Below are 25818 nucleotides of genomic sequence, written 5' to 3'. Positions count from 1 at the left end.
TAGTACTGTAAAATACAACCTTCGTGAGGTAAAACTAGGTGTACCGCGAACACGCACGAATTATGGTAAACAAAAGCTAAATTTTCAAGTACCCAACGCCCTCAACAAATTTCCCTTTAGAGGTGATTTCTTTTTATCTAAAACTATGTTCAAGAAAAACATGAAACGACGTTTGATTGAAAGCGAAATTCAAATGTAAGAAAATGTACCTACCTTTCTTTATAAATACGTTTCTTTCTATTTTTGTTGCAGACAAGCAACAACAGTTTGCTGCAGTTGCATGTTTTCGTGTCTTAATTCACCAGCCATGTACGCATTGTATTTGTAGGTATATAACTTTGTGTGCTTGCATATCACCTTGCACATGTTTGTCTCTTTGCCGAATTCAGTTTCACTGTGCGCATTGTAGCGTTGTTTTGACATATTTGTCGCGCCTTCTATATACATTTTTTTTATTTATATTGTTACTGCCAACTGTATGGGTGCCGGGGCCTCGTCAGGCCTTACCGCCTCTTGTCCTGGTCCCCTCTTTTCCTTGAAAAGAAGAATAAACTTCACTTCACTTGTTTCTTTATTCGGGAGGAATTTATGACGCTCCGAATTGCAACAGAAAGGAAATATTGAAAAACAGGAATAAGATAATGAAATAAGGAAATGACATGAAACAGACAACAGAAGTAGCGTGCGGTAGCAGCACCGGGACAGTCGCATTTACCGGCGTGATTTTTCATGTTCGGCGGCAGGCGGCCTGGGTTTCATCACGTTCTCGTGGAGGATTTTGCCGCCGGAGTCGTAGAAGGTGATCACCATGGAGTCTTCTGCGACCTCCATGTAGGCGAACCCGCCGTAGCTGAACACAGAGGCCCAGGCGAACTTGAGAGAGTTCCGAGGAAGGGAGCGCCGGTGTATCAACGAAGGGTTGATGAAGTTGGTGCAGCCGCTGACGAAATACTCCACGTTCCATCCGCGCCGCTCAGGACGAATGTGCTGCGATAGACGCGTTTATCGCGAGCGTTAAGGTGCATCCACACACGGAGTGACTTCAGAGCCCAGCCACTGTGCGGACTAACAAGACTTGTTATTGGGCTAGTTGGCTCATGCCGTAGAGTACGATTAGAAGAGCGCATAAAAGGGCACGGAAAAGACTAAAATGTGCAAACACTCACTAACAAATGACACAATTCAGGAAAAGATGAAATGAGAATTGAAATTCTGCACGTGCGTGACACAAAATACACAGGGGCGCTAAATATGAAACATTTGTGCCAGTTTTTAGACGTAAGGATCTTGAAAGCTCAACGTTTCCAGCAACCTCGCTTCTCCCTTATTGAAGCTCTTAAACATATCTGTCACTAACGGAATCACACAATGGGGTTTTACGTGCAAAAACGACTTTTTGTCGTATTTAGGGAATACACTCCAGTGCTTTGCTAACACTAACAACTGGCTTCCTGTACTCGGTTATTTTAACATTGACATGAACTGAGGTAGTGTGGCGTCTAGAGACCTATCGGATATTTTTTCAAGTTATAGTTGTGAGAATGTAATTACGGCACCGACAAGAATAACTGAAAATAGTGAAACTAGTATTGACTTGTGTTTCACACATTTTCTGTGCTCTGATGGTATTGTTGGTGTTCTTGCTTCTGATCTCAGTGACCATCTTTCATTTTTTGTTATCCTGCCTATTCATAAATATGACTTAATTATTTCCATACAGCATTCTTGTTACAGAAATTATAATGAGAACACATTGAGCAATTTTTATGAATGAGCCCTTCAGTGTAACTGGTCTGAAGTATGCAAACAAACAAACACCAGCCTTTGTTACGATATATTCCTGAAAAAAATTTTACCTATATACGAAATTGCTTTCCCCCTGGCTCGTCGTACGAAACACAAATGGTCGAGAAAGCCCGGGATAAATATGGAACTATAAAAAACAATTGTTCAGAAAAACCATCTTTTCGCCAAGTTTTTACAACGTACAGATTTACCTTACTTTCAAAATAACGATAAATATACTAAGTTCTGACTTGAAGAAAGCTAAGCAAGAATATTATATTAAGTTGTTTTTTGACAAACAGACCCCCGTAGCAAATATGGAAAGTTTTCAATAAATTGCATTCGAAAGCCAATCCATCAATACTAAACAATGCCATGGTCGACGGAACGTTTTATAGCGGTGCCTCTTAGTCTATTAAATTTAACGATTACTTTCTAGCTATATGTGCTAATAACAATGTCAACTCTACCGGTGCAGATGCTACTCACTGTCTGCCTGATTGTTCGGTAAGTTCACTCTATCTCGAGCCGACGAGGCCATATGAGATGCAGAAGTACGTGTAACAACTGAATAATATTTCTTCTACTGGAACGGACGATATTAAAGCGGAAGCAGTGAAAACTATAAGTAATGTAGTTGCACCTATCGTGATGCACATATTTAACCTAAGGTTAGAAAAAGGGATATTTCAGCAGCAGTTAAAACTGGCACGGGGGTGTGTCATCGACAAAGGCGGAAGACGTGATGATCTTAATAATTACAGCCCAATCTCAGTTTTACCTGTTTCTATTTGAAAAATTTCAGGAAATGTTATCAAAAACCGAATAACATCTTACCTCACTAAAACAGCAGCAATAATAATTCATCAGTATTGTTTCCAGAATGGAAGTCGCACTGAAATGGCACTTACCAAAATAAAAAAATTAAATTATTATTAATATTGAAAATAAGTTTATTACACTTGGGTTATTCCTAGGCTTCAAAAAAGCGTTTGATACTGTTAAATATGAAATATTATTACGTAAATTACCGTTTTATAGAGTAACAGGTATTGCTCTGGAGCTTTTAATGACTATTTATCGTCAAGAATGCAGTGCACAGTTGTAAACGGTGTTCCATCTAATTTTGGCACAATACATACAGGTGTTCCACAGGGCTCCGTTTTAGGGCCCTTACTTTTCCTACTTTATTTAATGATAGTAACAATGTAGCTAGTTCAGCTCATAAAGTTCTGCATGCCGATAATACTAACATATTTTTCTCCGGTAATGAATTCTTGAAGACTATAGCAAATGCAAAGAGATATTTGCCTGAACTATTATTATGGATAAATGCCAATGAGATTCAGCTAAATGTGAAAAACAAAAACAAAATTATAGTGTTCAAACCTAAAAATAAAATTCTAACCTTCAAGCCTGTCCTCAGTTTAAGACGGGAAAACATTGAACAAGTGAGGTCTACACGATATCTTGGTGTGGTCTTCAGGGAGTAGTTAACCTCGACTGAGCATATTAATTACTTGCGTTCCAAGATATCATGCTCAGTCGGACTAATGCATGAATTAAAGCTTCTTCTACGAACCTGGCTAAAAAAACAACTAAATTTTGCCCTTATCCGGTCACTTCTCAACTACTGCTTATTTGTATGGGGTAGAACAACGTCTACAAGCGTAAACCACTTATTTATCTTACAAAAAAGCAATTAGAGCAATCCTTAATGTTCCCTACACTTCAAATCCACGAGAATACTGGCGACCACTGGGCCTTTTTAACATATATAGGGTAATAACGCTTCGACTGGCAATAGAGGCTCATTGCTTGATCGACAGTAAACCTAACCTTTGTTTTGGTTCAGGTGCACGGCCTGATGCTCTTTATGAACTCCGATATGTCTCTCGCCGAACTCTTGACGTTGAAACTAACTATGGGCTTCAGATTTGTAAACATAACATTATAACTTTCTTCAATGACAACAAAGATATCGCAACGCCAATACACGAAATCCCAAGTAAAATACTTTACAAGAAAAGAGTTATGAATCTATTAGGTTATAACGCACAACTTGGACCCACTATACTCTTAACGTGGCTCATTATTTGCAACCTTGCTAGATAACGGTTTTTTACTTATTTAATGATCTTTTTTGTGCTCTCTTTCTTGTTTCTTTTCACAGCTGCAATTTCAAAAATTTCTATGTCAAAACATTTGTGTACTGTTCAAAATTGTGGATGTTTTTTGTGCGATTTTAATGTTACCTTAAAAGAACGCTTGTCATCTCAAATGCACTGTGTGTCACCACCAGGAGGGTAGCCCTCGTCAGGCATACACAGCCTTTTGCCTCCCTCCTGATGTGGCAATGTATGTTTGGATGCTCTAAATGAAATTGAAAAGGGAATAAAACTTGAAACTTGGAACTTGAAACTTGAGGTGACAAACTCGCTCTTCTAATCACCGACCAATTCCCATATTACCCATCGTTTCTGAAGGCCTAGAAAAAACAATTTTGACAAGAATAATGAAGTTCACTGATAAATTCAATATAGTTAATGATGCCCAGTTTGGCTTACGTAGTGGCTGTTCCACAAAACTTGCACTTTTAACTCAGAAAGACTTTCTTCTGGGAGCATTCGAGGAAAAACGACCAGTCATAGGCACATACATAGAATTCTCGAAGGCGTTCGATCGACTGAATCATCAAACACTACTAATCAAATTACAGTTGTATGGTGCTCGCGGTTTACCATTAGATCTCATAGCATCATGCCTCGGAAATCGCATGTAATGTGTAAAAATCAATGACTACTCACTTTCATGTAAACCCGTGAGAACAGGGGCTCCAAAACAGAGTATTTTAGGTCCCTTACTGTTCAATCTCTATATAAGTAAAATCATAAATATTAATAAAACACCTATTATACGACACTATTATCCTTTCATAGAATTCGCATAATACTAGTGATATAAACGAGGTTCTCAAAAGTCTTAGCACGTCGTGCAATTTGAATTCATCAAAAAGAAATGTACACAAAGCAAAATCTATCATATTTTCACTACGCCAAATAAACTTCTCAATATTAGACACCCTAGTTCTAGATAATTTCGCCATGGAGATTCTGGCCACTGTCAAAACTCTTGGAGTTTACATTCATAAAAGTTTGTCGTGGGATGCATATATCAACCATCTCTTTGCCCGCCTTTCCAAAACCGTAGGTGTCTTCGCAAAATCACAATTTTGACTTCGTATAGTGTCAAACTACAGCAGTATAATGCATTATTTTCCTCTCATCTGAGCTACTCTTATCTTGTATGGGACACCACGTCACTAACAAAAATAAATAGATTACACGTACTGCAAAAGAAAGCTATACGTCATACAGCTGGAGAATACTACAGAGCACACACAGGACCGTTATTTACAGGGTTTGTGTAGTTCTAGCTAACATCTTCGACGCATACAATTTAGCCCTCAGATACAAACAATTTCTTAAATTTTCTGATGGAACATTACATACATTAGCTGAACTTCAGAAATAAACTCACCCTCTCCTTTCTCGTAAAACTGAAAAGTGGGTTAATCCATACAAACTATTAAATATGAGAGAGCAGATGCCCTGTTAGAGTCTGCCAAAACTTTTAAACTGCTTGATGGAACATGAAATAATAATTGAATCTGTCAGTAAGAAAACACTAAGAAAATCTTTCATCCGTTGAGTAGTGCACATCTGTGAAAAAGTGTACATTTCCTCACTTTATATGTTATATATGATTCTGTAGTGTAATGAAACTATGTACTAGTCTTAATGAAACTAATGAAATGAAACTGTAATAAATATTTAATGTATTTCTCATGTAACATTTCGTGTTTTTTTTGTTTTGTGTGTATGCGCACTAAGTTTTTTTGTTACCGTATTTACGCATAATCACTGTTTTTTCTTCGACGTTCCACATCGATTGCCACTCTATATGCCTTCTAAAGGGGGCCCAAATCCCCGTGAAGTGAAGAGAGCTCCACTTTGCGTTCAGTTGTTCAGGCCTCCTGCATTTTTTCGTATATCTCAAGAAAAATGGAATAAAATTTAATTGAATTGAAGACAGGACTATCTCAGAAAAGAAAGGAGCGACGAAATTCTATTCTGTTTACATATGAGTGGCTAGGCACAATTGGAATTAAGATCTTACGCACCTGGGGTGAAATTCACTAGTGAACTTAAGAACAAACTTTGAGGTAATAAATATCTTCCAGAAAAAAGCGCATTCACAAAGCAAAAAGCGTTCGTAAAATCAGCTGGCTTGCGATGCCCGCCGCTACAAAGGCGATAGCTGTAGTGAAAAAAAAATACGTATATATAAGTGTAGCACAGGTGCGAATTTCAGTACTTCCGCCAATAGTAAGCGTAAGACGATTTACAAATCCTGAAGGGTCGTCGTAGTTAACGACTTAAGATATTTCTACTGTAGGGATGTAGCAGTCTTAGGAACATATTTATTCCCATCTGCGCCGCTCGAGCTGACGCGAGTAAGCGCTGGAACGCGCTGTTTCGGCTGATTTCCCAGAGCCTACAACTGATAGCCGAAGATGGCGTGTGCATGCATCTTTGTGGGACGCTCTGATTTGACATATCAAAGTGCATTGCGATATTTCAGTGAATGATGGTATGGATGTGTGATGTGGTGGAAGGCAGTAAAAACAATGCTGTGCGGTGAACTTGTGCCTAATGTCTGACAGTCTGTGCTTTTGTGTGCGCGCATTAGCCTGAATTTTGATACTCGTCATGTCACTCTGTTCTGGGTTAATGAATAGGAATGGAGTGTTCATTCCTGACAGCAGTAAAGTTTGTAACTGATGTTTTATGAGAACATCTATTGCTAATTTAGTTTCAAGCTTCGGCTTTCTCTTTGTCATAGGGCTGCGGATGATTATTTTTTCCAACGCTTCGAAACTACTTTTCTACGCAATACGAAACAATGAAAAAATGCGTAAACGTTTCTAATGATCAAAACTTGAGGTTAAGAGCAAGTGAGCACGTAGGACAACAGAAAGGGACGAAAACATAGCGCTATATCAAACATCACAACTTGTAGCGGTTGCACAATTCGTTGTGGTCTATCGTGTTGGTAGTTTGATTCTTCTGTCATTGCTGATTTGATGGTATGAGCTAGATAAGTCGAAGCGATGTAGTGTATGCATACGACGGATGGCCATTCTATCTATGATTTGAAGCGGGAGTCATTAAGATGATATATATAACTAAAGAAGTGGTGAACGAATTCACGCACTACCCTTGATACTAGACTGCTTTAACAAGAGTTGTACTGCGAAATGTACTACGCCTCCCGAATAAAGCGAGTAATTGTCACATGAGCACAAACAGACAGACACAGACACACACACACGCGTGCGCGCGCACATGCGCAACACACTCACATGCACGAAGCCAAGCGTGGTCACTAAAACGCCTCGTATAAGCAAGATCAGTATTTACATCGCTCAAAATATGCATCCTTCACTTTATTCAGTGAGTTTGGATGAAGCCCAGGCATTTGTGCGCAATTAATTCAATTTTCAATTCTTTATTCAACATCGTCATGAGGATGTTGGGTGCATCGACAAAAAGCCAGAAGAAAGGCTTGACAGAGGTCGACGCACCCTACAATGACTTGGCAACAGTATCGCAGTATATCATACAGCATGTGTAAAGCATTCGCAATAACAACATTGACACAAATGAAACGATATTTGAACATTACAGGCAAAAACAAAAGCAAGCACAAAGCACTAAGACATAAGTGTCAGCAGTACACAAATTAACATCAATTCACAGCGCGTTATTTAACGTCTGTGGAAGAATGTAGCTAAGCATTTGGCGACCATAATTCGTTCGCGTTTCAGGCCCAAACCACGTGAAGCCAGTGCGGGTAGCATACTTAAGTTCCTTGCATTTCAAGATTGCCAGGTCTAACATGAATGTATTATTCTGTCTTATACTTGTGTTATACCGCCTTAACAGTAAATTTTCATGCAGTTGGGGAAGGGGGGTGATGCCAAGTGACGCAAAGATCGGTGCGGTATGTTCAAATCTCGAAGCATTAACAATATTTCGAACAATTCTCTTCTGAAGCATGTGCAGCCGTCTGATATTGGTAAATGACGTGGTGCCCCAGACCAAGATACAGTAATTAACGACTGAAGAAAACAGTGCATTGTACAGCATTTGCTTAACACGCTTAGGTAGGAAATATCGCAGTCGGGACACGATACCAACAACCTTTGACAACTTGCCCCTGACCATTTCAACGTGATCGTCCCACGATAAATTTTCGTTAAAGAAAACACCCAGACTTTTGACCACGGGAACTATTTGAATGGACGACGAACCCATTTCTAAGCAGATCTGTGGAGTAGAAGCAATCTTGTTACGAGGCCTAAATAATACAGCTTTACTTTTTTTTGTGTTTATGATTAGCGAGTTTGATTCAGACCATTCATGAAGTTGGCGCAGACACTCTGTAGCTTGCTGTTCAAGATCTCGTACATGTGCTGCTCGGAAGAACAGAGTGGTATCATCTGCGTAGATCACAAATGTTGGGATCTTACTTAAGCAGACTATGTCGTTGACATAAAGGAGGAAAAGCAGAGGTCCCAGAACACTTCCCTGGGGAACGCCAGAAGAAATATGTTTAACATCTGATAGTGCGTTGTTTACTGTTACTTGTTGGACGCGAGAACTGAGGTAGGATCTAATTATGTCAAGACATTTTCCGCGAAAACCATAGTGTTCGAGTTTGGCTAACATTGTTTGGTGATTGATGCGGTCAAACGCTTTCGAGAAATCGATGAAAATACCAATAGTGAAAAGCTTTTGCTCAAAGGATTGTAAGATTAGTTCTTTTTGGGTTAGAAGTGCAGACTCTGTCGAAAAGTTCTTCCTAAAACCGTGCTGGCTTGGCGTTAGTATATTAAATTTCCCACAGAAACTAGACATTCGCGTATACAGTATCTTTTCAAAACACTTTGAGAAAATCGGAAGAATAGAAATCGGGCGGTAGTTTGATAGGTCGTTTTTGTCTCCACCTTTATGAACAACGGTCATTTTAGCAATCTGCATTCGTTTAGGGAACACTGCATGTTCGAGGCAACAATTAAAAATATGTTCTAGGACTGCGCTTACTATATCGGTTACATATTTCACTGGCTGAATCTTAAGGTCATCTATGTCCCGTGAGCTACTGTTACGGAGGGTCAAGAGGCAAGCTTCGATTTCGCTGGTGTCTGTTGGCATCAAGAATGCAGTGGAAGGAACTCGCGAGTCAAGGCATTGCTATCTGCCAAAGACACGAAAAAATCATTAAATTTTTCGGCTAATAATTTTCCACCCACTGGTATGTTGTCTACTAAGACATCAAGCATGCCGCTGGCATGTGCACCTCGATTAAAAATTTCATTTATTGTTTTCCATACAAGGTCACTCCTTTTTAACACGTCTGGGTTGAATAACTTTTCCATATACTCTTCTTTTGCTCGGCGTAGAAAAGACGTCAATTTGTTTCTATACGTCTTAAAACGCGCCAGGTCATCCTGTGATCTGCTTTTGATGAAGCGGTTATAAAGATCGTTTTTTTGTTTTATCATTTGAAGACATTCGGCGCTTATCCAGGGTTTACGAGCCTTACGAGGTTTCTTAAGCGTCTCAAGTGGAAAACTTTGCGCATAAACAGACTTAAATGTGGTAATGAAGGCATTATAAGCGTCCTCTGGATCGCTTTCACGGAGCACAGTACTCCAGTTCACACCTGCAAGTGCTGACCGAAAAGAATTCATTGAGTTTTGGTTTATGCGCCGGTATAATACCGCTGGAAGCATGCGTTGTTTTTGAGGAGCTAAAGAATCTACAAACAAGAATATGGGCAGATGATCACTTATTTGGACATTAATGACTCCTGAGTGAAGACAGTCAACTCGACAGTTAGTAATGAAGACATCAATTGCCGTCGCTGTCTCTAGCCGTGTCGGTTTATTTATGAGATTAGTGAATCCATTGCTGTGTAATATGCAGTCGACTTCATATTTACGCGCAGAAGAAGATAAGAAATCAATATTAAGATCACCACCCAGAACTAGATGAAGGTTGTTTACTGTGATCCACTGCAGATATTCATCAAGAAAGCGACCAAAATTCGAAACGCTACCTCTGGGTGGTCTGCATATAACAGAAAACACGTTTCTTCCGCTTTGTAATGACAGAATTTCGTAGTCCTCGTGGGTTATAGTGAAGTCGACAAGAATATTGCATTTGAACGTCTTTTCGGTTGCTATCATGACGCCACCACCTCGTTTATCAGTACGATTCTGCACATATGTATTGTAGCCGGGTAGGTGCATAACACCGCTACTGCTTTGATACCAGGTTTCAGTAATCATTATTACGTTGAAACGGAAGCTCAGTGTACAGAGAAATGCTTCTAGCTCATCACCTTTATTGCACAAGGATTTCGCATTAACATGGAAAAAGGACAGTGCTTTGTTTTGCTGAGTAAACGTAGCACAAAGGTCAAAAGGCGACACGATTGAGCACATGTTGAAGTGCAGTTTGTCAGTTAGTTGTTAGAAAAAAAAATACTTTGCATCTACGTTATCTTATCTAGGTCTTGTACGCAAGTGATGCGCACAATCGCCGACGACTCATTTTTCTTGGCCAGAATTTGCCCATTTTGCGTCCACACAAATTTCCACTTCTGCTCCCTTTTTCGTGCCACTGCCATTCCCAGCAATTTTTTCAGCAGTGGACACAAGTGTTCGTTAACGTACACACAATCTGAACCGGTATATCCAAGGCTTTCTGCTGCGAGATTGGTCTTCTTCGCTTTCGCTTGCACAGCGTCACGCTTTGATCGAGTTTTGAATTGGACAATTACATTTGTATTTCTCTTGTTCTTCGTTTGAACCCGGTGGCAAACGTCTACATCACTTTCCAGTATCGGCTCATCGATCATTTCGCCCATTTTTTGCAACATGTTCGGAAGGCTTTCATTTCCCTTTGCTGGAAGTCCCTTAACTTCAATGTTTTTATTCCGGGAATACTGTTCCACACCTGTCAATCTTTGTTCAAGGTCAGAACATCGCGTCTTCAGTTGCTCGCACTCGGATGACATTGCAGCGTTCTCAGACTTTAGTGCCTTATTTTCCTCTTGTAAGGATGAAACCATAGCAAGCAAGTCATCAAACTGTTCGCTGCAGTGCTCAACACTTTTAGTTAGTTCTCTCGAGTCGTTGCGTAAGTTGCGTTCGAGTGAGTTGCGCATAGCTGCAATCTCCTTTCGAAATTCTTTCCTCAGCTCGTCTCGAACTTTTTCAATTTCATTAGGCATAGCAAAAACACACTAGATAACTGGTACAAGCAGCAAATGCCAACAAAGCAGACAGCGCAGTGTCAGAGTCAATTTCAAATTGGCAGCAGTGGCAGCAATAAAGTGTAACAATTCGGACGGAACAAGAGTGGTGTAAACTAACCTGTAAATAGGCAAAGTATGTTGTAAGCGACTGTTCGAATCGCCGCCACTGCTGCCAATGGCTACATCTTGCCACACTGACGCACTCTGTTCAGAGCAGTCACTGCAGAAATAGTTCGTTGCTAAGGGGCGTAGGTGGGGTAGTGATATCCAAGTATCACCCGACGCGGTTCTGTAAGCAAGCCTCAAAGCATGAAATAAACAGCGCCACAAGAGCGCCACAGCGCCACATTAGCGATGTAGGTCAATATCGTATGGATTCTATAGAAGGACTGAACAAACTTCACATCAAGGGAGTGGTTATTATTTAATTTATCGTAAATTATTTAATTTACGCTATGTGTAACTTCCATATTTATCTTCACCTACAGTGCGCCTATCGACAGCTTCTAAGGCTTCGACTTGGCCTCAGCGATAGTTCCAGCTTTACGTGTTTTATTCACCTGAACGAAAATGGGAAAAATACTTATCGAGAAAGCGGTTGGGCAAGTCGACACGATCTCTCACATTATATTTATTGCATGCTTAGAATTCTTCAAGCTATAAGGCTGGGACGGATTGAGCGCGATAATAAGCGGCGAATATCTCAACAGCCTTCAGCTTTCCGATGACATCGTCCTGTTCTGCAACGCTGGGGATACCTTGCAACACATAATTAGACTTTAACCTAGAAATTGTACGAGTAGGTTGAAGACAAAGGTAGTGTTGAACAACCTGTCAACCAAACAAGAATTCATGATCAGCAGTCCGTCTGTAGATTATGTACAGGAGTAAGGTTGTGCAGGTCCATTACTCACAGGGAGCCTTGATCATGAGACGGAAATCTACAGAATAGAAATGGGCCAGAGTACATACGGCCTGCATTAAGAAATCGTGATCGAGAGCTTACCGCCATCGTTCAAAAGAAAAGTGCACAATCATTCTCCACTTCAAGTAGTATCATATAGGGCAGAAACTTGGAGGTTAGGAAATATGTTTGAGAATAAGTTAAGGACTCTTCAAACAAGCGATGGAATGAGAAATCTTATGCCTAGCGCTGAGAGAGAGCAATATAGCGGTGTGGATCAGAGGGCGAACTAGTGTAGTGGTGGGTAGTGAAAAAATAGAAGCTGGGCAGGCCGCTTAATTCATAGGGCCGATATTCGGTGGTCCATTAGATGAACAGAGCGCGTGCTATGAACAAGAACGAGCTATCGAGAACAACAGAAAATTAAGTAGCGTAATGAAATGAGGAAATTTGTAGGCCTAACTAGGAATCAGCTAGCAGGCCAGGGGTAAATATAGACCTGTGAGTGAGGCCTTCGTCTTGCAGTTAACATAAATGTACACTATAAAGCTGTGCAACGTCCAAACGTCGTCGAGAATTTTAACAGACAGTTGCTCTTGTGGTGCTGTTTATTTCATGCTTTGAGGCTCGCTTACAGAACCGCGTCGGGTGATACTTGGATATCACTACCCCACCTACGCCCCTTAGCAACGAACTATTTCTGCAGTGACTGCTCTGAACAGAGTGCGTCAGTGTGGCAAGATAGACTAGTTGAACCGACCTGATCCTGAAGCAGCTTGAATGTTGAACCGCCATGTGCGTCATCATAGTGTTCGGATGAAGCAGCGCACAGTGCAGAGACAAAGCGAACAGATAAAATACAGGACACTCGCTGCGTCGGGACGAATGGGCGTATTCGACTCCTTGACACGTCGCGAGTGATGGCGTAAGCGGGGCAAAAGGCATCGCTAATGATGGAGCACAGGTCCCGAGGCCTTGGAGGTAGATGTCTAAGCGCTGCGCCATGGCAAATACTTCGAAATTAATTGTAGCCGTGGATATTGCGTCAGTACGGGAGAAGGAATCTACGGCTTCGATGACTGGGCCTTCAATGCTTCGCATGTCCAGGGTAAACTCGGAGATGAAATTGAGGTGCCATATCTCTCGTGCGATATCAGTGTTGTGATTACCGCAAAGGGCAAACGTCGGTGAGGACGTGAACGCTTGTTCCTTCCAGCAGATGTCCCAAATGCCGAACGAGCAAGTATACCGCAATTAGCTCGCGACCGAATGTGCTGTAGTGCTTTTCTGCAGGCTTCACATTCTGGGAGAGAAATCTAAGTGGGCACCAGGACGTGCACTGGAGTTGCAAAACGGTGCCGACAGCCGGTAAAAACTCACGTTGGTGCTACATAAGGACCAGCAGGGTGGCATATGCCAATGCGCTTTTGTCAGTTTGGAAGAACCCCGCGGCGTCGGACGTCCAGGACAGTAAAGCGCACAGAGGTTTAGTGGTCTTTAGAAGCTCGCTCAGTTGTATAAAAGTTCCGGCGATGTTGGGCAGAAAACGGCGATGCAATTTAAGCAGCAGGAGCAACTCAATGAGCTTTCGGAGTGTCACTCGGCGAGTGAACTGATCAAGGCCTGAACTTTCTTTTCCAATAGTCCGATTCCTTCGGTACTAACGCGTTGTCAGAGGAACTCAATGTCGTGTACGCCAAAGACACATTTTGTGCGGTTGATCAGAAGGCCGTCTTCCTGGAGCCGACACTATAGGTGCGAGAGGTTTCTATGCTACTCAGGAGAAATACTAGCCACTAGGAGGTGATCGACGAATGCTAAAACGAAAGCGAGTCCCCGAGTCACCTTGTTGATAAACCTCTGGAACAAACGACGAGCGTTTCTAAGCCGGAACAACATGCGGACGTACTCAAAAACCCGAATAGTAACAGAAATGGAGTCTTTGGGACGTCATCCATCTTGCTGGATATTACCATTGCAGCTATGTTGGCTGCGAAGTGATGAATGTGATGGAAGTGTGGATAGCGGTCAGGAACGGTGGGCCCCTTGAGCGCACGGTAGTAGCCGCCCGGCCGTCAATCCCCTTGGTCTCGCTTTGCTACAACGTTGATAGCTGAAGACAAATCGCCTGGCGAAGGACGGGTGATACACAGTCGCAGAATGTGGTCGAATTCTCTCCTTGTGATTGCAAAGCGGGCACCAACGAGGCTTCTAGGCCGCCAGAACCCTGATGGGGGGGGGGGGGGGGCTATGGTGACAACATTACGCATGACGTCGTGACGTACTCGCAACTAAAGACTGGAAGGTTTCCTGATGGCTGTGAAGTCTGACAGAGTTGAGGTGAACGCAGATGATGGTGTCTGTGCTACTGTTCTTCTGGTTGATGTTATGGGCGCAAGAACGCCTTGTACAGACATCCTAATCGTCGTGTTCACAAGGTGACGTGCGCTGAAGTCAGCTAAGGGCCAAGTAGGTGAGAAAATCTGCGCCGAATATGGCAATACTTACGTCGGCAACAATGAAACACCATTTGAAGGTGTGTCAGGAGCCCAAGTCGATGGTAAGGGAGCGCTGGGCATACGTGTTGATAGAAAAGCTGTTGACTGCTTGAAGGGAAGCGTTTTTTTGTGTGTGGTTGTTGTTGCTGTTTTTCACACTTCCGGTCTAGCCGCATGGCAGGAACGACGGGGACCTCTGCACTATGTCCACGAGAAATCGTTGTCCGACAATCATGTCAATGACGTACAACAAGCGGCTTTTCGTACAGCAAGTCCCCGGCCACGATCAGTGACTCTGTTGCATGTTTCCCAGCCAGCTGCAACGGTACTGACGTGCGCTGTCACCGAATTGGTGGTGACACCAGCCATAGGCGCCGCGACGAGGGCCAGAACGGGAGCTGCACCAAGTAAGGAGTCTGGAATGGCAATCGCTGTCGCACTCACGATGGTGGCGCAATGACCGTATTGCAGTAGTGGTCTAAGCAAGTTGGTCAACCATTTGCTTAAGGTGAGGCTACGGGTCGTCGAGGTGTGACATCGGAACTGTTCCTGTTGCCACAGTATCTCGCTTAAAATTCAGTGATGCGGTTGGCCAGCTCTGCGAGATTGGCGGCTGTGCCAAGGCGACCACCAGATTCTGCGACAGGCGCTGAAGGAACAGTTCACGCAGCAGGGGGCTGTTTGGGTCCAGCTTGCAGTGACTTAGAAGCCACCGCGTACGGCGTAGTAGTTCCGACAGCCGACGGTCGCTGAGCTCATGTTTCTTGAAATGTTGCTTGAGGTGTGAGCGCAGAGATACGGACTTGCGTTCCAACACCACGTTTTGAAGTGGTCATAGGGTTTGATATCGTGGGGTGCATCTACAACGTCTTGGGACTCCTTAACTCCACCTCTGTAGGGAGTGTTGAAGAAGCGTAGACGAACCTCGCGCGTTGCGAGGTAATATGCCGAAGTTCAAAGATGGCATCAACCTCAGTAAACAAGGCAGAATTTTGTCACCAAAAAGACGACACGTGAATCTTCACCATGGCGAGGCCCTCTGCGTTGGTTGTCGGCATCTAGTTTGTTGCCTTGTTTATGACGTCATGCGCCCTGCACAATCACGTCCGGATCACACCGTTATAGGGACGCAGGTTAGGTCCGCTATAACAATCTGTGAGTCAGCGAGCGAAATACCTGACCGAGTTCGAACCGATGGCAGGAGGCGAAGAAGATCCTTATTCCTCTTCCATTTCCTTATGATCTCGCAGCTCGTAGCATGAGGCAATAGACACACACGCAGGATGCGCAATATATAGAAGGTAGCCGAGCAAGACGATGGCTGCTAGAACAACAGTTCCACTGTAATTATTTTGACGGTGGTGCAGTGAACGGGTGAGTATGCTGGCGTTTCTCGGTGCTATAGGAAACGCCTAGAAAACGAAGCTGTCGAATGGGGGTGTGCAGTGCTTTGCTGTAAGAATGTGCTCTCTACTACCAATGCATGCTGTGCGATCATGCTAGCAGTAGGCCGCACTTTCATTTTATTTCGCTTAATCTGAGCGTTGCTTCCTTCTCGCTCTCAAACGACGCCGTAGGTTAAATACGCTGCAACTTCGGCTGCACAATTCTCAGCGTAAGTACCTTTTGGATTAGAAATTGCGTACGAACTGCACAGTGCAGTGAATTCTGCCTCTCATTCTATCAGAAGAAAAACATTTTATGAGACAACTCGGTGAAATGTACAACTATGCAAAATTGTCTCGTTGTTCTTCTGAAGCGAGTAATTATTTTGAACGTCCTATAATGCGGGATTTTTCTTAATGGTGGTGGCTTTGTTTACGCTGGTCTGAACTAACTACAAAATTTGCTTCTTCTAGTACCGGGGTATATCTATCCTGCAAGACGTTAACAGCTAACAAGATCGCTGCAGATGTATCGGATCGTTCGCTTACTGTACTATAGAGTATATTATTGTAGACTCTTCACATGCTTCTTTAGTCTCTTGTACCCATGGCAGAAGCGTTAGAATCAGAAATAGGTACAATAGCATCTGAGCCGTGGCACTCCGATATACGAATAAAGAAGCATTCTTTGACACATAATATTGTATCATTTCGGTACGTATATTGACCTTCACTGTGTGCGTAATTGCGTCAAGCATCCTGCCTCCTGCGGTTGTTTCAGGCATAGTTCTTTCCAGTGCGGACAAATTGTTCGAACTCGTGATACTTCTCAACTATGTCTATGATTGATCAGACCCTGTTACTACATTTCTTCAGCGCTCTTCTACCGACGGTGCAGTTGTGGCTGCCACTGAGAATAGGGGGCCTATGCTCGGACCTAGAATTGCACAATTACAAAGAGTTTTGTCGAGGATACTTCACCTGCAGGTCGTGGTCATGCCCCGCCAGATAGGCGTTGACGCGGTACTTTTGTAGCAGGGGGTCCAGGTCTCTCTCAAGGCATTTAGTGGTCCCGTGAGAGCAGGCTGAGTAGATGGGGTAGTGGCCGGCGACCAGCACGTAGCGGGCTCTGGGCGATGCGGAGGCAGCAGCACATGCAATGTTCATGTATCGCAATGAAACAGATCTCCTGCGATCGAAACTGGTAAATACCAAAGATCCGGAACGAAAGTTGCGACTTCTTCGACAAGTTATTTGTAAATGTTTGATGGTGGAACCCCGATACTGTTCAAGAAAAAGCTTATCTACAATTCAGTAACCCGTAGACAGGAACGGAAGGACTAGCAAAGCAACTTTACAGGAACCAACATACAACACTTGCGTTATGTTATATCCTGTTGTGTCTTCACTTTATTATAAAGCCTCAATTCTAAGGGATTGTTGCCGGGCAAAAAATGAACTTCACGGATGTGTTGAGCAGTTATAGCACATAAATAATTTAGACTAAGCTGGAACCGGCATGTCTGCATTACACCTTTTTTATTTACACTTTGTAGTAACCTTGCCGAATCTTAGCCTGATTGAGAGGAGTTGTTCAGACAAAGAGAGCGCGACCACATGGCGCGAGACAACCAGGAACACACTGTTCTAGTGCTATATTACAAATGGTGGGCGCATGATGGTACATGAAGTAGCTAACCCGACAGTCAATCCTCATTAGGGAAGCAAAAGTCAGCGCCTAAACACGTGATGCGAGAAGCCACTGTGACGACTACGCAAACTTATGCGACAATACTGTCGAAAAGCATTATGTTAACGCAAAAGAAAGACAAAGCGCTACTAGCAACTGGTGTTAACTGATGGTACCTTATGGTAACACCGAAGGGTTGCGCGTAACACCTAATGGTAAAGATGTGGACGTGCTCTGCAAGGTGCCCTGCATTGACCATAGGATGGTAAGAACTCGAATTATCCTAGACGTGAGCAGGGAACGCAAGAAACTGTTACATAAGAAGCCGATCAATGAGTTAGCGGTAAGAGGGAAAATAAAGGAATTCCGGATAAAGCTACAGAACAGATATTCATCAATAACTCAAGAAGAGGTATTGTGTGTTGAAGTGTTGAAGCCATGAACGACAATCTTATCGGCATCATTAATGAGTGTGGAATAGAAGTTGGTGGTAACTCCGTTTGGCAGGATACCAGTAAGCTATCGCAGGAGACGAACAATCTGGTCAAGAAACGCCAATGTATGAAAGCCTCTAACCCTACAGCTAGAATAGAACTGGCAGAACTTTACAAGCTAATCAACAAGCTTAAGACAGCTGCCATAAGGAAGTATAATACAAATAGAATTGAACATGCTGTCAGGAACGGAGGAAGCCTAAAAGCAGTCAAGAAGAAACTACGAATTGGCAAGAGCCAGATGTATGCGGTAAGAGACAAAGCCGGTAATATTGTTACGGTGAAGGGAACGAAGTTGGATTGGACAAGACGAAGACGAAGCCTGGCAGCTGCCTGAACGCCATATACGCCAGTTGTAAATAAACGTTATTTTACACTCGTGGGCCTGCTTTCTTCCTGCAACATTTTTGTGGAAGGTGCGGGGTACAATCACGGAACTTCGCAGCGGACGTAATCTACCTGCCGCCACAATGGCAAATCAACCGACACAAGCGACAACGACTCAGCAGCCCGTGCCAACGGTCATCCTCACTCGTTCGCGGGACCCAGTGATATTTTGTGGCACGGACAACGCCGACGTCGATGACTGGCTTACGATGTACGAACGCGTGTGCGACAACAACAGGTGGGATTCAACAATGATGCTAGCAAGCGTGATATTTTACCTAAGAGGAACTGCGAGGCAATGGTACGACGCACACGAAGCTGACCTAACGAGCTGGGATGTCTGCGAAGAAAAAATGCGAGACCTGTTTGGCAGACCTGTCGGTCGTCAGCTGGCGGCAAAAAAAGAACTTGCATGTCGCGCTCAAACGTCCACAGAATCCTATCTCGTCTACATACAGGATGTGCTGGCCCTCTGTCGCAAGGCTGATAACAATATGACCGAGGCAGACAAGATTGGTCCCATATTGAAAGGTATTGCTGACGATGCCTTCAATCTCCTGATGTGCAAGGATTGTGCCACGGTCGATGCAATTATGAAGGAGTGCCGGCGCTTCGAAGAAGCGAAGGACCGCCGTGTCGCTCAGACTTTCGACCGATTGCCCAATACCGCCGCGACACCTTCTTGCGAAGACCCGCCATGCTTCGTTCAGCCCACAGGACCGGAAGAAATCACGCGCATCGTTCGCCGAGAGCTTGAAGCCATGGTTCCGGCTCCAGTCCGTTCTGACTGTCGAGAAAGCATGCCCGCTATCTCCCTTATACAAGCGGTCGTTCGGGAGGAAATAGCAAGTTTGGGTATTCCATCTCTCTGTTCGGTCCGCCATACAAACATCTACCAGATTTCTCCGGCCGCTCGCTCCCAGACGGAAAGCTTTCCGCCCCCTCGTCGCAACCCAGCTGACTGGCGCACAGTGGATGATAAACCTATCTGTTTTAATTGGTCCGGTATTGCACACATCGCCCGTCATTGCCGCAACCAGTGGTCGTCGCCTCCTCGGTGGTCGTCTCCGAGTCGCTACCGCCAAGTACCAGACAATCGTAGTTTCTCGCCCTATACGCCGACTAGGAACATCAACGCCGACAGTGCTCCACCAAGATCCATCCGCTCCCCGGCTCCGCAAGGTCGTAGGTCCCATTCGCCCCTCGTTCACCGCTCTTCGTCCCCTTCTGCAACCGGTCGCTTCGCTTCGGGAAACTAGGCGGTGCAGCTCCCGGAGGTGAAGCGGCAACTCCGACCCGGCCCACAAATCCTCTGTTGACCCTGCCTACATGTGGAACCTACTGGACATTGAAGTTGATTGCTTTCCTGTTAGATCTCTCGTTGGCACAGGAGCGCAGCTTTCAGTTATGAGCGCTGCTCTCCGCCGAAGGCTCAAAAAGGTTCTGACACCCGCCGTGCCGTGCACTGTGCGAGTCGCCGATGGGAGTACTTCACTTGTCCTTGGAATGTGCACAGCACGTGTGACCATTGGGGGCCATTATGCCGTTGTTCTATTTATCGTCCTTGAACACTGTCCACACGACCTAATTCTCGGCCTCGCCTTCCTTTCGAAACACTCTGCCCAAATCGACTGCTCCGCAGGTGTTGTACAGTTGGATCTGCCGCTTCCTGCCGACGCAACAACTTGTGTTTCACACCGCCTATGTTCTGCTGAGTTTGCAAGGCTGTCTCCACAAGCGGCTACAAATGTCCTCCTGACGTCCTGTCCTCCCGTACCTCATGGCGAGTACGTCGTGTCGCCGCTTACTGACGTGGTTTTGTCGCGCAATATTGCCCTACCGAGCACCTTAATCTGGATCCGCGAAAACTGCCCTCGCGTGCCCATCCTCAATTTTGGATTTTCGTCGCATGTGCTGCCACACGGTATCGCCATAACGCATATCACTCCTTCGGAAGAATTTGAGATTTCTTTGACCTCTGAATCCTTCGTCACTACCAACGAACCTTTGTCACCCACTCCTCCGTACTCGACGCCTGCGGACGAAGTTTCTAAGATGATCGCTACTGACCTTCCTTCCGAGCAAACAACAGCTCTTCGTCACCTCCTGTCATCTTTTCGGCACATCTTTGATTTGGACGACCGTCCACTTGGCGAGACAAATGTTGTCACCCATCGCATCAACACCGGTGACGCCAGCCCCATTCATAGGCGGCCATATCGTGTCTCCGCAACAGAAAGGGCCATCATACAGAAAGAAGTAGACAGGATGATGGACAAGAGCATCATTGAACCTTCCAGTAGCCCATGGGCATCACCGGTTGTCTTCATAAAGAAAAAAGACAACTCGCGGCACTTCTGCGTTGACTACCGTCACCTCAACAGGATAACAAAGAAGGATGTTTATCCCCTGCTGCGCATTGATGATGCTCTTGACTGCCTTCACGGATTCCAATACTTTTCATCAATTGACCTCCGCTCCGGCTATTGGCAGATTAGCGTCGATGAGATGGACCGCGAGAAAACAGCCTTCTTCACACCGGACGGTCTGTACCAATTTAAAGTCATGCCGTTTGGATTATGCAATGCGCCAGCTACATTAGAGCGCATGATGGACTCTCTCTTGGGCGGCTTGAAGTGGTCTACATGCCTCTGTTACATCGACGATGTGATTGTGTTATCGCCGAACATTTGAGAGCCACCTACGGCGCCTCAAAACCATACTCTCCGTGTTTCGCAGCGCTGGCCTTCAGCTAAACTCCTCCAAGTGCAGTTTCGGTCGCCGTGAAATTAACATGCTCGGCCATCTCGTAAACGTCACCGGAATGCAACCTGATCCACAGAAAGTTCACGCCGCGCGAAAATTTCCTGTACCTTGTTCAACAAACGATGTCCGTAGTTTTTTGGGCTTATGCTCTTATTTCCGGCGATTTGTGAAAAATTTTGCCGACATCGCTCACCCTCTCACTGACCTTCTTAAGAAAGACGTCTCGTTCTCTTGGGGACCTCTGCAGGAGAAAGCCTTTTCTACCCTGATTGAGCGGCTTACAACTTCCCCAATTCTGTCATACTTTGACCCTTCTGCGCCCACTGAAGTACGAACTGACGCGAGTGGTCATGGCATCGGCGCTGTCCTCGCTCAGCTTCAAGAGGGCCAAGACCGTGTCATCGCTTACGCTAGCCGCCTTCTTTCCACGCCCGAGCGAAATTACTCCATTACCGAGAGAGAATGTCTCGCGCTCGTATGGGCGGTCGCGAAATTTTGGCCGTACCTTCTCGGTCGGAGCTTCTGCGTCGTAACCGATCATCACGCCCTCTGCTGGCTCTCCTCTTTGAAGGACCCAACTGGACGACTTGCACGTTGGGCATTGCGTCTACAGGAATATATATATATTCTATTATGTATAAGTCAGGGCGCCTGCATAGGGACGCTGACTGCCTGTCCCGCAATCCCGTGGATCAACCGGACGATACCGATGCAGACTCCGACATCAGTGCTATATCCATCTCCGACTTCCTCCATATTGGCGACGAGCAGCGCAAAGATCCTCTTACTCGAACACTTATGGAACGCCTAAGCTCCTCGCCCAATGACCCGTCCCTCCGCATGTTCACCTTGCGCGATGGAACTTTATACCGTCGTAGCGTTCGTCCTGACGGCCCGGAGCTCCTCCTAGTCTTTCCCAAGCACCTTCGACTAGCCGTGCTCCAGCAACTTCATGACGCTCCTACAGCTGGACATCTGGGCATCACTCGTACATAGGACCGCCTGCGGTGCCGCTTCTTCTGGCCCGGCATTTATCGCGCTGTGCGCCGTTATGTCACTTCTTGCGACCTGTGTCAGTGCCGGAAGACGCCTGCTACGCTTCCCGCTGGTTTGCTTCAACCAATTGATATCCCCACAGAGCCTTTCTTTTGTGTGGGCCTAGACCTCCTGGGCCCCTTTCCAATTTCTATCAAAGGCAACAAATGGATTGCTGTAGCAACCGATTATGCCAGGAGATATGCCATCGCGCGAGCGCTACCAACCAGCTGCGGTACAGATGTCGCAGACTTCTTACTATACGACGTCATTCTGCACCACGGCGCCCCTCGCCAGTTTCTGACGGATCGCGGCGGCTACTTTTTATCGAAGGTCGTCAATGACCTGCTCCGCTCCTGCGCAACAGAACACCAGATTGCTACCGCGTACCACCCTCAAACGAACGGCCTCACCGAGCGACTCAACCGCACGCTAACTGAAATGCTGGCCATGTACGTTTCCGACGATCACCGTGACTGGGACGTCGCTTTACCATACATAACTTTCGCTACAACTCGTCCCATCACGACACTGCCGGATTTTCACCATTTTACCTTTTGTATGGCCGCGACCCCACCTTGCCCTTTGACACGTTGCTACCTTCCGCAGTACAATCACCCAGCACTGGTTACGCTCGCGATGGTATTGACTTAGCCGCCCAGGCCCGAGGTGTCGCCGGTCATCGCCTCACAGTCTCGCAAGCTTCTCAAAAGCGACGCTACGACCTTCGGCACCGAGACTGCCATTTTCCCCTGGTTCCCTTGTCCTTCTCTGGACGCCTTCACGCCGCGTCGGCTTGTCGGAAAAACTACTTTCCCGGTATTCTGGTCCGTACCAGATCTCACGCCAACTGTCCGACGTGACATACGAGATCGCCCCAGTCGATCAGCCTTCAGCGCATCGTAACGTCACCAGCGATGTTGTTCACGTCGCCAGGCTTAAGCCCTATGTCCCCCCCATTAAGTGAAGATCTACAATTTGCACCGGCACGGAGCTACTCCACGGGGAGGGTGATGTTACGGTGAAGGGAACGAAGTTGGATTGGACTAGACGAAGACGAAGTCTGGCAGCTGCCTGAACGCCATATACGCCAGTTGTAAGTATACGTTATTTTACACTCGTGGGCCTGCTTTCTTCCTGCAACAATATCATTACTAATACGGATGAGACAGTTCAAGTGGCTGAGGAGTTCTATAGAGATCTCTATAGTGCCAGTAGCACCCACGACGCTAATGGCGGAGAGAATAGTCTAGAGGAATTTGTCATCCCACAAGTAACACCGGAAGAAGTAAAAAAAGCCTTGGGAGCTATGCAAAGGGGGAGGGCAGCTGGCGAGGATCAGGTAAGCATTTACTAATCAGGTAAAGGATCAGGTAAAGTATTTACTAAGGTAATCGCAAATTGAATCAGGAACACCTTAGACTTGTGTCAACCAAAGGACCAGACAAGATTCCGTAAAGGCTACTAAACAATAGACCATATTCACACTATCAATCAGGTCTTAGAGGAATGTGCAGAGTATAACTGACCCTTATATATAGCTTTCATTCATTACGAGAAAGCGTTTGATTTAGTCCAAACCTCAGCAGTCATGGAGGCATTACGGACCCAGGGCGTCGACGAGCCGTATGTAAAAATACTGAGAGATATATATAGAGGCTCCACAGCCACCGTAGCCCTCCATAAACAAAGCAACAAAATCAAAATAAATAAGGGCGTTAGGCTGGGAGCTACGATCTCTCCAAGCCTATTCACAGCAGGTTTACAGGAGGTATTCAGAGACCTGGATTGGGAAGAATTGGGGATAAGAGTTAATGGAGACAACCTTAGTAACTTGCGATTCACTGATGATATTGCTTTGCTTAGTAACTCAGGGTACCAATTGCAATGCATGGTCCCTTACCAGGATAGACAAAGCGGAAGGGTGGGTCTAAAAACTAATCTGCAGAAAACTAAAGTAATGTTTAACAGTCTCGGAAGAGAACAGCAGTTTACGACAGGTAGCGAGGCACTGGAAGCGGTAAGGAAATACATCTACTTAGGGCAGGTAGTGACCGCAGATCCGGATCATGAGACTGAAATAATCAGAAGAATAAGAATGGGCTGGGGTGCGTTTGGCAGGCATTCTCAGATCATGAACAGCAGGTTGCCATTATCCCTCAAGAGGAAAGTGTAGAACAGCTGCGTCTTACGAATACTCACGTACGGGGCAGAAACCTGGAGGCTTATAAAAAGGGTTTTACTTAAATTCAGGACGATGCAATGAGCTATGGAAAGATGAATGATGGACGTATCGTTAAGGGATAAGAAAAGAGCAGATTGGGTGATAGAACGCGAGTTAATGATACCTTAGTTTAAATCAGGAAAAAGAAATGGGCATGGACAGGGAATGTCATGAGGAGATGAGATAACCGATGGACATTAAGGGTTACGGACTGGATTCCAAGGGAAGGGAAGCGTAGCAGGGGGTGGCAGAAGGTAACCATGGCGGGTGAGATGAAGAAGTTTGCAGGGAAAACATGGCCACAATTCGCACATGACAGGGGTAGTTGGAGAAGTATGGGAGAGGCCCTTGTTCTGCAGTGGATGTCCCCAGGTTGATGATGATGATGACGACGACGACGACGACGGTGATGATGATGATGATGATGAGTGGTAGCGCTGTATCTTTGTCTGCTTAGGTCGTCCTGCGTGCCTGTTTTTGCTATACGTCACGTTGTATAATCACAACTCCAGCCCACCAGCCTGTTCTTTTCACGAGCATATCCTTGCAGTGTCATTGTTCAGCAGTGGAGCAATCATCGCGACAAGCCAAAGCAACAGTAGGCCAGATGCTCTACAAGAACAGAAAAAATACGAAAACTAAGGATGTTTAACATTATTTAGAATAGTCATTGACAAATGTAAATATTTCACCCATGATACGGCTCTCCATGATTACATAATACTAGCAAGCATAGGCAATACAAGTACAGAGATGACACGTTAGGTATAATTTTACAAGCCCGATTTCATAATAGCATCCTTTAGCTGACGATTCTTCTCCAAGTTGTGTCCTTTTTTTACCTGTGTACAGGTATTCCAGCCTTGCTGTTTCACATCATATCATGACCTTTTTTTCCCTATGGCTTGTGATTTCCGCTTGTGATTTATTGTGATAAAATATGATATTGAGATGCTTGCTGCTGATGTTCACGGGCTACTTATGTAGCAGTGTGAAACGTAAGGAAGGGATGACGACAGAGAGCGAGTGAAAAAGAGCTATGTTCCTTAGTGTTCACTGTACTTTCAGATGCAGGATTTAACTTCTCCGTTACATAAGTTGCAATGAACCAAATAGCCCAGCAAGGAATCATTCATGTGCTACCTTTCCATCTCATATATTTGAAATTGTACATTTTGTTTTCCTCTCCTACTTCCCCCCTCTCACCCCCTCGACAATGGCTTTTTGGCGCTGAGGGTACTGTCATAAATAATAAATGCA

At 44.9% G+C, this 25818-nt stretch overlaps 1 protein-coding gene across 1 annotated transcript in view; it reads right to left on the bottom strand.

Annotated features, from left to right (window-relative positions):
- Positions 1-553: 553 nt before the first annotated feature.
- Positions 554-25818, bottom strand: part of LOC126526706 (tartrate-resistant acid phosphatase type 5-like) — a 171810-nt gene continuing 146545 nt past the window's right edge. The window contains exons 5-6 of the mRNA XM_055068342.2: positions 16944-17091; positions 554-987 (exon numbers count right to left, since the gene is read on the bottom strand). Coding sequence (XP_054924317.1) covers positions 712-987; positions 16944-17091 — 424 coding nt within the window. The 3' untranslated portion in view covers positions 554-711. The remainder of the gene's footprint in view (positions 988-16943; positions 17092-25818) is intronic.

Source organism: Dermacentor andersoni, chromosome 8 (genome assembly GCF_023375885.2).
Source record: "Dermacentor andersoni chromosome 8, qqDerAnde1_hic_scaffold, whole genome shotgun sequence".
In the NCBI taxonomy this organism is placed as follows: domain Eukaryota; kingdom Metazoa; phylum Arthropoda; class Arachnida; order Ixodida; family Ixodidae; genus Dermacentor; species Dermacentor andersoni.
The sequence above is the reverse complement of the archived record's forward strand: the minus strand, read 5'-3'. Positions and strand labels throughout refer to the sequence as shown.